The sequence below is a fragment of the Pleurodeles waltl genome, chromosome 1_1 (genome assembly GCF_031143425.1).
Source record: "Pleurodeles waltl isolate 20211129_DDA chromosome 1_1, aPleWal1.hap1.20221129, whole genome shotgun sequence".
NCBI lineage: Eukaryota > Metazoa > Chordata > Amphibia > Caudata > Salamandridae > Pleurodeles > Pleurodeles waltl.
The window spans coordinates 946539677-946552693 of NC_090436.1; the positions used below are offsets into that span (position 1 = coordinate 946539677).

The 13017-nt window shown below is 47.3% G+C and overlaps 1 protein-coding gene across 1 annotated transcript in view; it reads right to left on the reverse strand.

The window, feature by feature from the left end:
- The window catches only part of LOC138289659 (alcohol dehydrogenase 1-like), a 455985-nt gene that overhangs the window by 136839 nt on the left and 306129 nt on the right, over positions 1-13017 (reverse strand). The window contains exon 8 of the mRNA XM_069230191.1: positions 9397-9535. Within this exon, the coding sequence (XP_069086292.1) occupies positions 9397-9535 (139 nt within the window). The remainder of the gene's footprint in view (positions 1-9396; positions 9536-13017) is intronic.

Here is a 13017-nt window from a genome sequence, read left to right on the forward strand (position 1 = left end):
TTACAGTGTGCGTGATCATTTCATGGCATTAGCATGTACTTCTGAGAATCGGCAGTGTGCGATTCATTTCCCGCATTTAAAACTTGATGTTCAGATCGCTTACAATGTGCGCAATCATTTTATGGCAATCAAAACTTTGATGTGTAGTGTTTCCTGAAGTGCACAAACTTATCCAGGGCCCTTGAATTTTCTGCAGAGGTGTTAAATTCAAGATGTTACATTATATGTGCATGTTAAGTCCTTAGTACAATTCCTGTTGTTTTCCAGGGAATGTTTGGATTGCCTTTGGTCCTCATGTAATGAGGCAGTGTTTGTTCTGGGACATTGTTCTAGAAGGTTCTTGTATTCCTAGACAGTATGTTACAACTCATGAAACGTCCCTATGAAACTTTGTATTAACCATTCTTGATTCCTTTCCAGGTACCTAGATTTCTTGAGGCCTAGTTAGAGTCTAGTGCTAGGCCATTCATGTTTTATCAGTCTAAGTGTTACTTCATGGAACTGTAGATTCAACAGAGTGTTACTTCATGTTCCGAGTATCACTGAACTCTAGATTCAAAAGAGTGTTACTTCATGTTCCGATTACCATTGAACTCTAGATTCAACAGAGTGTTACTTCATGTTCCGAGTATCACTGAACTCTAGATCCAACAGAGTGTTACTTCATGTTCCTAGTACCATTGAACTCTAGATTCAACAGAGTTTTACTTCATGTTCCGAGTATCATTGAACTCTAGGTTCAACAAAGTGTTATCTCATGTTTCGAGTATCATAGAACTCTAGATTCAACAGAGTGTTATTTCATGTTGCGAGTACCATTGAACTCTAGATTCAACCAAGTGTTACTTCATGTTCCGAGTATCATTGAACTCTAGATTCAACAGAGTGTCACTTCATGTTCCGAGTATCACTGAACTCTAGATCCAACAGAGTGTTATTTCATGTTCCGAATACCACTGACCTCTAGATTCAACGGAGTGTTACTTCATGTTCTGAGTATCATTGAGCTCTAGATTCAACAAAGGGTTAGTTCATGTTCCGAGTATCATTGAACTCTAGACTCAACAGAGTGTTAATTCATGTTCAGAATGTCATTGAACCCTAGATTCAACAGAGCGTTTTTATGAACCTCATTGTGATTATATCTTGATATTGTGTTGTTTAATCTTTTGCTTCCTACAGGTCTCCTTCCCAACTGTTCCCTTCCTAATCCCCTTTTCCCCTCTTGGACTCTCTCAGTCTCTGTGATTTTATCTATCAGAGTCTTAGAGCTATCTAGTGGTGGACATGTTGGGAATGTGCGCAGACCCCGAGGATCTGGTCTCCCTGACATGACCCCAGTAAGGAATCCTAGGACAAGGGCAGAATAACGCTACAATGAGGCACATGGGTGAACTAGGAGGATTATAGAGCAGACTTTAGGGCTCCTGAAGGCCAGATTCCGGTGCCTCCATCTAACAGGTGGCTCCCTATACTACTCAGCGAAGAAGGTGTGCCAGATAATCGTCGCATGATGTATGTTGCACAACCTGGCTTTGCGAAGCCAGGTGCCTTTCCTGCAGGGGGATGGGCCTGATGTTGGTCTTGTGGCAGCTGTGGAGCCTGTGGACAGTGAAGAAGAGGAGGCAGAAGAAGAAGCTATTGACAACCGAAACAACATCATCATGCAATACTTCCAGTGAGACACAGGTAAGAGACTGGCACTACTCCTCTCATATCAGACTACTGTAGGACAATGCATAAGTCTGCCTTTTTACCTCTGTGTATGGACCCTAACAGTTCACTTTGGCTCTCCTTTTCACAGATCTGGGTGCCACATTCTGCCTTCTGCTATGTTCACTGCTGCCCAACAACTATCATACTTTGGTGTGTGCAAATGAACATTTATATTGACATTGATATTTGTCAAAGAGGTTGTAATAACACATTTGGGAAAGTACAGACTGACTCCAGATTGTTTTGTGATTCAAGGGTGTTTATTCAGTGCTAATAAGTGGAGGGGGATGTGCAATGGGTTGGGGTGATGGTGGAACAATATCCATCGTAGAGTCCAGTCTCTTTGTATCACAGGTGCATTGTCCAAGGGGACATAGGAAGTGGAGCAATGGCAGTTGAAGGTGGTCAGGGTGACATAGTGGGACAGAAGGGTAACAATCAGGAGAGTCTTATTTCCTGGCGGGGGTCTTGGCAATGTTCTCTGTCTTGTGCCTGGATCACAGGGACTGTTTGCAGGGTGGATCTCCTTCTGCAGGGGGTGGGGTGCTGGTGGCCTGTTGGTCCTGTGATGGGACCTCCTGTCCACTAGGGCCGGTGGACGTGGAGGGCTGTTCATTGTTCAAGCTAGTGTCAGGGGCCCGTTGGTGTCCCACTGTCTCCCTCATGGTGTTGGTCATGTCTGTCAGCACCCCTGCAATGGTGACCAGGGTGGTGGTAATGGTCTTCAAGTCCACCCTGATCCCCAGGTACTGTTCCTTTCTGCAGCTGCTGGGTCATCTGAAACTTGTCCAGTACTGTGCCCATGGTCTCCTGGGAATGGTGGTATGCTCCCATGATATTGGAGAGTGCCTTGTGGAGAGTGGGTTGCCTGGGCCTGTCCTCCCCCGTCACACAGCAGTCCTCCCAGCTTCCCTGTTGTCCTGTGCCTCTGTCCCCTGAACCGTGTGCCCACTGCCACTGACCCCAGGTCCCTGATCGTCCTATGTTAGTGGGTTTGCCTCGGGTCCCTGTAGTGGTGTACACACTGCTGATTGACGTGTCCTGGGGACAGTGGCATGGGCCCGCTGGGTGGGTGCTGTGGTGGTGTTTCCTGTGGGGGGAGGTTCAGTGGGGGTTTGGGACTGTGGCAGGGGAACCGACTGTCCAGAGGTCCCTGATGGGCCGGGCTGGTAATCTTGATCCAGGTGTGCAGAGCTGCTGTTGTCACTGTGGGCCTCTTCTGTGGGAGGACTGGATATGGCTGGCACCTCCTGTCTGGTGACGTTGGGTAGGGGTCCTGCTGGGGTGTAAATGCATAGTTATTGTATCTGTGTGTGCCATCTTGCGCAATGGGTGAGCTTCCCTCTACTCCTGTGCTTGGATTATTGCCTTGGCCCTTGTGTGAGTGGTGATTTTGTGGCCTGGGTGAGTCTCTCTACTGGACATGCTTTGGTGCTGGGTGTCCATGCAGGTCTGTAATGGGTGTCCATGCATTGGTGTTACATGCAGGGCTTGGTATTGGGATGTGTGGGTTGTGATAGTGGGGTATCTGTGAGGTGATGGGTGTAAGGGTAGGGGTAGGAGTTTGTGATGGCATGCAGGTATGGTGGGGGATGTAATAGTAAAGATTTGACTTACCAGAGTCCAGTCCTCCTGCTACTCCTGCGAGGCCCTCAGGATGCATGATTGCCAAGACTTGTTCCTCCCATGTTGTTAGTTGTGGGGGAGGAGGTGGGGGTCCACCGCCAGCCCTCTGTACGGCTACCTGGTGTCTGGATACCACGGAATGCACCTTCCCCCGTAGGTCGTTCCACCTCTTCCTGATGTCATCCCGTGTTCTTGGGTGCTCTCCCACTGCGTTGACCCTGTCGACAATTCTCTGCCATAGCTCCATCTTCCTTGCAATGGACGTCTGCTGCACCTGTAATCTGAATAGCTGTGGCTCAACCAGGATGATTTCCTCCACCATGACCTTGAGCTCCTCCTCAGAAAACCTGGGGTGTCTTTGAGGTGCAATGACGTGGTGTGGGTTATGTGTGAGGTGATGTTTGTTGAGATGTGTGATGTGATGTGTTAGGGTGTGTTCTTTGAGGTGCGTGGACATTATATGAGTGATGGTGTTGTGTGCATCTGGGTGCTGGTGTTGTCTTTGCTATTCTCTCTCTCTCTCTGCTTCTTCCAATATGTTCGTTGTAAGAGGTTGTGGGTAATGTGGGTGGGTGTTTTATAGTGGTGTGGGTTTGGTGTGTCTATGTGTATCAGGTGTGTGTATTTTGAATTGTTCAATGTGGTTGTATTTTGTAAACGTGTGTGTTTTTTGAGCGCGGCGGTGTGTACCGCCAATAGATTACCGCGGTTGAATGACCGCCGTGTTGATTCGTGGGTCGTGATACTGTGGGCATATTCCTGTTGGCGTGACGGTGTAGGTTTTGCTATCGCCAGTTTATCACTGACCTTTGGTGTGGCAGACTTGTGTGGGTGTCTGTATTGTGGCGGATTTCTAGATGTGGGTCATAATACCTGTAGCGGATTTCCACCGCGGCCACGGTTTGTTGGCGGCCGTCAGCACTGTGGTAAGCGGGATTTACCGCCAGGGTTGTAATGAAGGCCAGTGTCTTTACCAGTTAAGGCATTACCGGAGGTAAGTAACTTGTCCATCTGATAAAGACAACTAGATGCAGATTCCTTACCTTAGCATAGATACCAAAGTAATACTATCCCCAGAGGAGGGTCTGTGAACCAAGATCACTCCAGGAAGTCCTGCAGGCAAAATGCCCATTCATACTGGCCAGACAGTCCAGGCAGTAGTGTTTGGTAAACATGTGCAGGGATGTCCACATTGCCACCTGACAGATGCCCAGGACTGGAACTTCACGTGCTAATGCAGAGGTTGTGGCTTTAGCTCTTTTCAAAAGTGAACGCAAGCCCTCAGGGGGTTGCTTCTTAGCAAATGCGTGCTATGAAACATCTGGGGATGGTCCACATCTGCACTGCCTGACCTTTCTTCGGACCCACATAACCAACAAAGAGTTCATCATCCACCCAGGATTCTTTGGTATGATCAAGGTAGAAAGCCAACACTCTTTTTGAGTCCAAGTGGTGGAATCTCTTTTCTTCCTAAGAAGGATGCAGGGGGGTGTAAAAAGTAGGCAAGGGATGATTTGGCCAACATGGAAGGGTGTAACTACTTTCAGGAGAAAGGAGGTCCGTGTGCAAAAGTGAAGCACTACTTTGTCAGGATAGATAGAGAGGTAGGGTGCCTTAGATGACAATGCCTGCAGCTCACTCATGCTTTGGGAAGATGTAATGGCCACAAGAAGTCTGATTTTAAAGTGAGAAGCCAGAGAGGGCAATTGAGGAGAGGCTCAAATGGAGCACACATCAGGAATGTCAGAACCAAATTCAAGTCCCATTAGGGCATTATGAATGGGGAAGGAGGAAATATATGAGTGAGGTCTTTAAGGAACCTGTTTACAAAAGGAGATTTAGACAAATAATCCTTGAGACTGTCCAAAGCAGACCCCTGTTAGGCTAATGAAAGACTTGTCTGTGCTCCATTACACAAATTTCTTCCAACTATAGGCATATATGGTTTTATTGGAGGAAGGCCTGGCTGCCAAGATAACTTTACAGACTTCAGGCAGAAGGTCAAAAGCTGTAAACTGCTGCCGCTAATTCTGCATGCAAGAAGACGGAGACTAGACAGGTTCAGGTGGAGAACCCTCCCCTGCTGCTGTGGCAGGCGATCCTCCCTAAAGGGCAGTCTGATCGTAGGATCAATGGCCATGCTCAATAGCTCGGTATACCAGACTCTTCGAGACTAGTCCAGACCCACAAGGATTACTTAGGCCAGGTTGTTCTTGATCTTCCTAAGAAATCTGGGCAGAAGTTTTATGGGCGAAAAGGCGTACATGAAGCCTGAGCTCCACTCAGGACAAAAAGCATTGCTGAGCGAGTGCCGTCTTGGAAACTGCAACATTTAACACTGGTGACATTTCCCGTTCTCTGCGGAGGTGAACAGATCTAACCAAGGCTCTCCCCACTGCTGAAAGAGACCTTGTGCAAGCTCCCGACGGAGACGCCATTTGTGATTGACCAAACATTGTCGGCTGAGTTTGTCCACTATGGGGTTCAGAGAGCCCACCCAATGTGGAACCAGCATAGATATGCCCTGCTGTTCCAGCCATGTCGGGAGGTAGAGAGCCTCTTGACAAAGGGCCCACAACCCCACCCCACCCTGCTTGTTGCAATACCACCTACACTACCTTTCTTTGAGAGCAGGAAGAAATGCTTTCAACACTAGTCTGATCACCCTGAGCTCCAACAGGTTGAAGTGGAGTGCGAACTCGCCAGAGGCCAGATGCCTCTGATCTCAGCTTCTCCAAGGTGGCCACCCCATTCCAGGTTGGGGAAAGGAGCGGGATCTGCCTCTGGCACAATCACGGTTCGTTAGCCATCACTGCAGATCTCGTGCAGTTCCCTCCGAGATCAGGACTATGTTGGAGAGAATCCTCTGATGCTGTGCCCACTGGAACTTCAGGTCCCACTGCAGAACCTGCATATGCAATGTAGCATGTGTCACCAGCAGAATGCAGGAGCCCATGAGGCCTGGCAGCTTCAGGAATTATTCTCACCGAAATCAAGGACAGAGGCTGAAAAATCAGTATCATAGCCTAAATATCCTGGACTTGTCGCTCGGGAGGATAAGCCCGAAACTGCCCTTTCTCCAGAGCAGCTCACATGAAAGGGAGAGTCTGAGAGGACGTCAGGTGTGACTTTGCCACATTTATAATGGACCCCAGTATCCTGTGTCCAGGGCATCTAGAACCTGAGCCAAAGTGAGTATTTTGACCTTCTCATTCTTGAGAAAGAGATTGAGGGACCGAAGGTCTGGGATAGGGTGAAGGTCCTTGTCCTTTTTGGGCACCAGAAAGCAGAGGGAATAACAACCATGGCCTACTTCTGGCACAGGGACCCTCTCTGTGGCTCCTTTGGCCAAGAGAGCCTTAACCTCCTCGTGGAGAAGTGCCAGGCGATCCTCCCTCATCCGATCATAGGGTGGTAACATGGATTGAAGGGTAGTCTCAAAGGGGATGGAGGAGCTCCTTCTGACTATCTGCAACACCCACCTATTTGAAGTGATGGACTGACAGTGGAACAGGTGATGGTGGATCCTCCCTCCGACTGGTCCCTGGTGGGGAAGCATCAGACTAGGAAGGTTTGGTGGCAACTGAAGATGGTGGGGGGCAGCAAACTGGCCAGAATGCTGGCTCCCCGATACACTTGGGCAGTGGATCCCATGTCACCGGCCACGCAGAGGCTGGGCTGCATGCACGGCATGATGGATGGAGGGGAATGGATGTGGCTGGGTGCCACTTCTGTAGCCACAAAAAGGGCATAAGGCAGACTAAGGGGGATGAAGGGCCGCCGCAAAGCCCAAGGACCTAACCGTAGCATGAGAATCCGTAGAGCGCTCCAGCGCTGAGTCTGCCTTCTCTCCAAAGGGACAGGTGCCATCCAAGGGCATTCCCAACAGATTGGCTTGGACATACCCAAAAAGCCAGATGTCCTTACCAAGCATGGCGCATTGATCATTGTTGAAGCAACCACTCTGCCCAGTGAGTCAGTCGTGTCCAGTCCACATCTGATTTTGAACTTTGCTTCATCTCTCCTATCAGCAACAGCTTGAGTGAGTACAGCCTGGGCCTCCTCCAGGACCTGTAGGAGCCCTTACGGAACCGTATCCCACAGCGTGTGGGAGTAACAGCCCAAAAGACATGCTGTGCTCACTGGCCGCAATGGCAGGTTGGAGAAAGAAAATAGCTTCTACTCAAGTTGGTCCAGCCTCTTGGATTCCCTAAGAAGATCAAGAACGGGTGCAGAAGGGAACACACCCTGGGATGTAGACACTTGGATAAGCAAGCTCTCAGGGGTGGGGTGTTGTATCAGGAACGCTGGGTCGGTTGAAGCAAGGCGAAGACGGTGGTCAATAGTCCTGTTCCCAGGAGCTGCTTTGCTGGGTTTGGACTAGGCACCCAGAAGGACATCGGTAAATCTTCATTGAACGGCAATAGAGGTTCCACTGAAGGCAGCTCGTGGATTTCACACCACCATGGAATAGGACGCTCCATCCTTCGTAGCCACGGTAGGGGGAGAAAGCATGCCAGTGTCAGGGGAAGTATCGAGACAACTGGCTTCACCCAGGTATGTACGCCAGTCCAAAGCATCCTGTAGCTGGTATTCTAAATGGTCCAGCGCCCACTCCCATTCCTCACCAACACCCAACCCATAAGACTAGGGGACAGGATCTGACATAGAGGGCAAGGCCCCTGTTAAAGTTCAAATCGGTGTAGGGTGATGCCAGTCCAGCTCCGTGTCTGAGTCGGCAATTAGAATGGGGTCGATGCCACCCGGGGGCAAGGACGGTGTCAGGAGTGTCGATGTCGGAACAACCATCAGGTAAGGTCGAGGTGGTACAACCAACGTGCGTTCAGATCCAGGAACGGATCCATGGGTTGCCTCTGGAGCTGAGGGACAATGCCAGCAGTGCAGAACCTAAGGGGGGCCCTTTCAACCCTGTGAGACCCAAAGGCTCTCCAGCAGAGTCAGACTGGCCAAAGATGAGGTCCATGACCTCATAAAACTCTCTCAGTTGGGCAATGGTTGCTCCGGCTCCCAAAAATTCAGGGAGGTGTGGAGCCAATCCAGAAGCAGGCTCTGGGGACAGAGGCCTAGAACGAGAACAAAAACGCTCCTTCTCTCTTGTCTCGTCAGCCGATGGATGGGGTAATGTCAAAGCACTCCTGTTCCTCTTTGACTTCTTCTAGTGCCTTGACTTAAAAGCGTCTTGAGGACTTGGAGAGGGACAACGATGAAGGGGGGGCTCTGCAACCATTCATCAATATTAGCCTGCAGGGTGGAAAAAGCCACCTCAGGGTGTGGCTATAGTACTTAGATTTGACCTATGGACAGGCAAAAGAAACCCCATGCACTGTGATGTCTATCTCACACAGCTTGCAGTGTCAGACTGGCACTTGAAAGAAATGTTTAACCTCCATACAAAAGGCAAGTTCCTTTGTTTATTTGTTAATTACAGCTCCATGATGAAGGTAGAAATTCTGAAATGTATTGGGGCACAATAGTGACATGAAATGATTTGGTAATGAAATAAGAAATACCAATATTGACACATGGGCAATAAATATGCTGAAAAATCAATAAGGAAATGCGGATTTGTACATGGAAAAAATAAAGCATTTTAAGCATTTTCTGCCTATCACTGTCAGCTGGAAACTGACCCATATCAGCGTTGAGCAACTCCAATTGTGTACTGTTCTGTACTTTCTGCATTACTCATCTGGGTGTAAAGAAGTATTCATAAGTGTGTAATAGACTTTGCAAAACATAAAAATATCAACAGGTTGGAACTGTGCAGAGATTTGCCTCATTTGTATTTCAGTACTCCAACCACTCCACTGACACTTCACTGGTAACATCCACATCTACATATCTCTTTGTCTCTGTCCATCTCTCTTGTGAGGTCACTCTCTCTCTTGCTTGCTCTCTACCCTCCACAAGCCCCTTTCTCCATCGAGTTTACGTAGCCACATGTATTAACTATTCAGAAGAGAAAGGATAGAGGTGAAAACACATAAAGATGAAAACATTGACGCATATTGCTCTTAATTTCATTAAACTCACCACTTCCCAGAGATCAGGAGATCAAATCCATCATTTATTTTGGCAAATGGTAAAGTATGGGTCACCAGTCCATCAAGATCAAATTTTTTAGCCATGAAATCAGACACAAATTTGGGGATGGCATCTTTTGTCTTTAAGCCTGAAGTAACAAAATGTGATAAATGATCGCACAAGCAGGAAAGGAATATGGAAAAATGTTAATACATCTATGGATAGCATTCTATTTTTAAAACATTCATAAAGCCCCCCTTGGACGGTTTCCTGAGTTTTCCGTTATGTCCTAAAAAATAAACACTTTTTTAATCTTACTTTCAGGTTTTACATACAGATCTTATTGCTTACTGCTTGACAGCCAATTAAGTCATATCATACTAAAGAGAGGTCTACCCACCTAACCCTACTAGACCTGCGTAGTAAGAAATCCAAAAATATACATGTGGTAAACTAGTAGGAAAAAATAACAAATTAATTCATCCTGGACTGGGTTATAAATCCACCCATTGGTAGTGAAACTTAATTTCTAAATTTATTCATTATAGTTTTAGAAGAAGGACGAGAAAACATTGAAAACAAACAATCTCATTCACAAACCAACTAAAAGTTACATAAATTTGTAAACAAAATCCTAAATAACGATATCATTGCTCTCCAAAGTATTTGTTCACAATGTGGTTATGCAACTCTGTTAAACACAAATCCACATATCAGTGATGGTTGTATTCTGTAAAACACATATCTCACTCTGCAGACGTTTTCCTTCTATGTTTTGAGATAATGTGTAATGTAGTCCTTGATTACTCAGTATTTCTTACAACCTCACATTAAACCAATTGTCGATGAGTTTCTGCCCCATCCCTTCTGGGTCTCATCAGGACAAATGGAGACAACAATGCCTAATAAACATAAATACAAACAAACAAACAATGATCATGAATACCCAAATAATTATTGTTCAAAATTGTCTATCATAGACCTCTTATATTTTCTGCCACCAAAAAACATGCTAAAACTGAAAAAAGTGCTGTTTAAAAACAAGGATCACTATTGTGGCACCCCAATGTGGGTTATTTAATAGGACAAGCATTTTGGAGGGGGACTACCTGTCCCAGGAGGCCAGGAGACCAGCAGCAGCGCATTTCGCCGGTCCCGCAACGTGAGTCACAAGCATTTTGGAGGGGGACTACCTTTCCCAGGAGGTCAGGAGACCAACAGGACGAGGGGGTCGGAGCCAGGCTCTCAAGCGCTTATAGTGCATTTCGCCGGTCCTGCAATGAGGGTTACAAGGATTTTGGAGGGGGACCACCTGTCCCAGGAGACCAGAAGTACGAGGGGGGCGGAGCCAGACCCTCAAGCGCTTATAGCGCATTTTGCCGGTCCCGCAGTGGGGGTTACAAGCATTTTGGAGGGGGACTACCTGTCCCAGGAGGCCAGGAGACCAGCCACACAAGGGGGGCGGAGCCAGGCCCTCAAGCGCTTATAACGCATTTTGCCGGTCCTGCAACACGGGCCACGCCCAGGCAAAGCCCGGACCAAGGGTGGGCCCATCCGAGCCCGTCAGGGACCGGAAGAGGCCAGGCTGGGCCACATCTCTTGATTTAAAGGTAGACGTTTTTAGTTTGTCATTCTACTTGCTTTTGGATACATCCTTTGGTTCCTTGATACTAACTATAGAATGGTGAAGCGCAAAGCACAAGGGAGTCCTGTGGCGGCAGTTACATGATCTAAAATCCCTAAACCTCATAAAAACTCAAAGAGATTTTCTAACTGTGCCACCAATGAAATTGATACCTTCATTGAAGAGGTGGAGCCTATGTTTAATGAGAAAGAGAGTCGAGTGACAAAAGGGTCAACCAGTGCCCCCCTCACATCTTTTTTTAGGTCTAGAGCACCTTAAAGGGCAAATCCAGATAGCTGCACGGATCCTGCCCTAAATTTGATAACTACAGCGGGGACGGACGATGCAGTCGATTCACGGGCCATAAGCCAAAGTCTTACACAAAGTCCCGCAAAAACTGTAGATCCGGGTGTTGTTGATGGAACCATAGTAGTTCATGACATAACCTGTTGGAATCGCTTTTCTGTATTAGGAGATTTTGATCAAAATACAGAGAAGGGTTTTCTGGATTCTATTTTTCAAATACCCAGTAGCCTGGCTATGGGTGGTAGTTTTCAGGCAGAAGTAGTTAACTTAATTATGTACTTAAAACAAGAGGTAACGGACCTAAAACAGATGTTGACTGAGGCTCTCATCTTACTTCGTCCGGAGGTTAAGAAGGGGCTGGGGAGACCCCACATGGGGAAAGATCCAACCCAAACCTACCTACTGTCAAAGATTGAAGTAAGGAATCTGGCATAGGGTCTGATAACCTACTGACCAGAATAGGACCATCACTGGGAAGTACAAAAGCCCATGGAGCATCTAGTGGCAGCATCTATTTCTCGCAGCCTAGGTCCTGCATAGGAGTGCCAGAGAATACTCCTGCTAGGCAACCCTCAGGGATCAACCATAAAAAAGACCATTCAATCTATATGTGCAATGTTCCAAAATTAGCAGCAAATATGTACGAAGATAGCCTGTCACTAAGAAACAAGGCCACCCACTGGATAAGGCATGTCAGGAAATATGGTTCTATCATCCATTCAGACATTATTTTTGCCAAACACCATATAGGGAAGCCAGGCCATTTGGACACCGTTGAGTTAGTATTAGATAAACCTGACTTTGTCAAAGGCCTGTTATCCCTGAAGGCCTGGAACCCACTAGGAAATGGATCGAATATCATTCTTCAAACAAACTGTCCCGTTTGGTAGACCACAGTCAAGGAAGTATCTGTCACCTCGGGAAGTGGTACCCCTATTACAGGCTCTGTCGAGACACCATGTCCCATTTCAACGGTTCCTCTTGTGGACACTCCCTGGAGGGAGGGCGAGACTCGGGGCAAGCAGCTGAAACCCTTAAATAAAACATCTAGTTCTGACTTATCAGACATTGATTGACTAAAAGATGTAATAGTTCATCCGAATATTAGCTCATTGCATGAGGGTGCAAACTCACGTAAGAACTTGGATGGCAGTTCCCAGGGGTCCATTGTGGGGGTGTCTCTCACAAGAGTCTACGGACATCAGACGACCTAGCAACATTGCTTTTAGAACCCTGCCATAAGATTGTGAATGATCCCCATCCTGGATTCAGGCCCTTTTCCCCCACTTTAATTTCATGGAATATAGCGGGCTTGCGGAATAAGATTGGTGATCGGGATTGGGGTTCCCTTATTGACACGTGCAGTACTTGTCTTCTCCAGGAAACATGGGCTAGTACTAACGTACATAGACAAGGGTATATATCATTCTGTAAAGAGGCTATCCCGTCACCTGTGGGTAGGGCAGTAGGGGGCCTCATTAAGTGGGTAAAGATTTCCCAGGTAGGGGAAGCAAAGGAAATCTATGTGAACTCACCTGATATATTGGCAGTTTCAATCAAACCGAAATTGGGTCCCCTGGTTTTGTGTGTCAATCTCTATAACAGACCAGGTCCCTCAGGTAAATCTTCAGAAACTATGGGGGTTATTATAACTTTGGAGGAGGTGTTAATCCGTCCCAAAAGTGACGGTAAAGTGACGG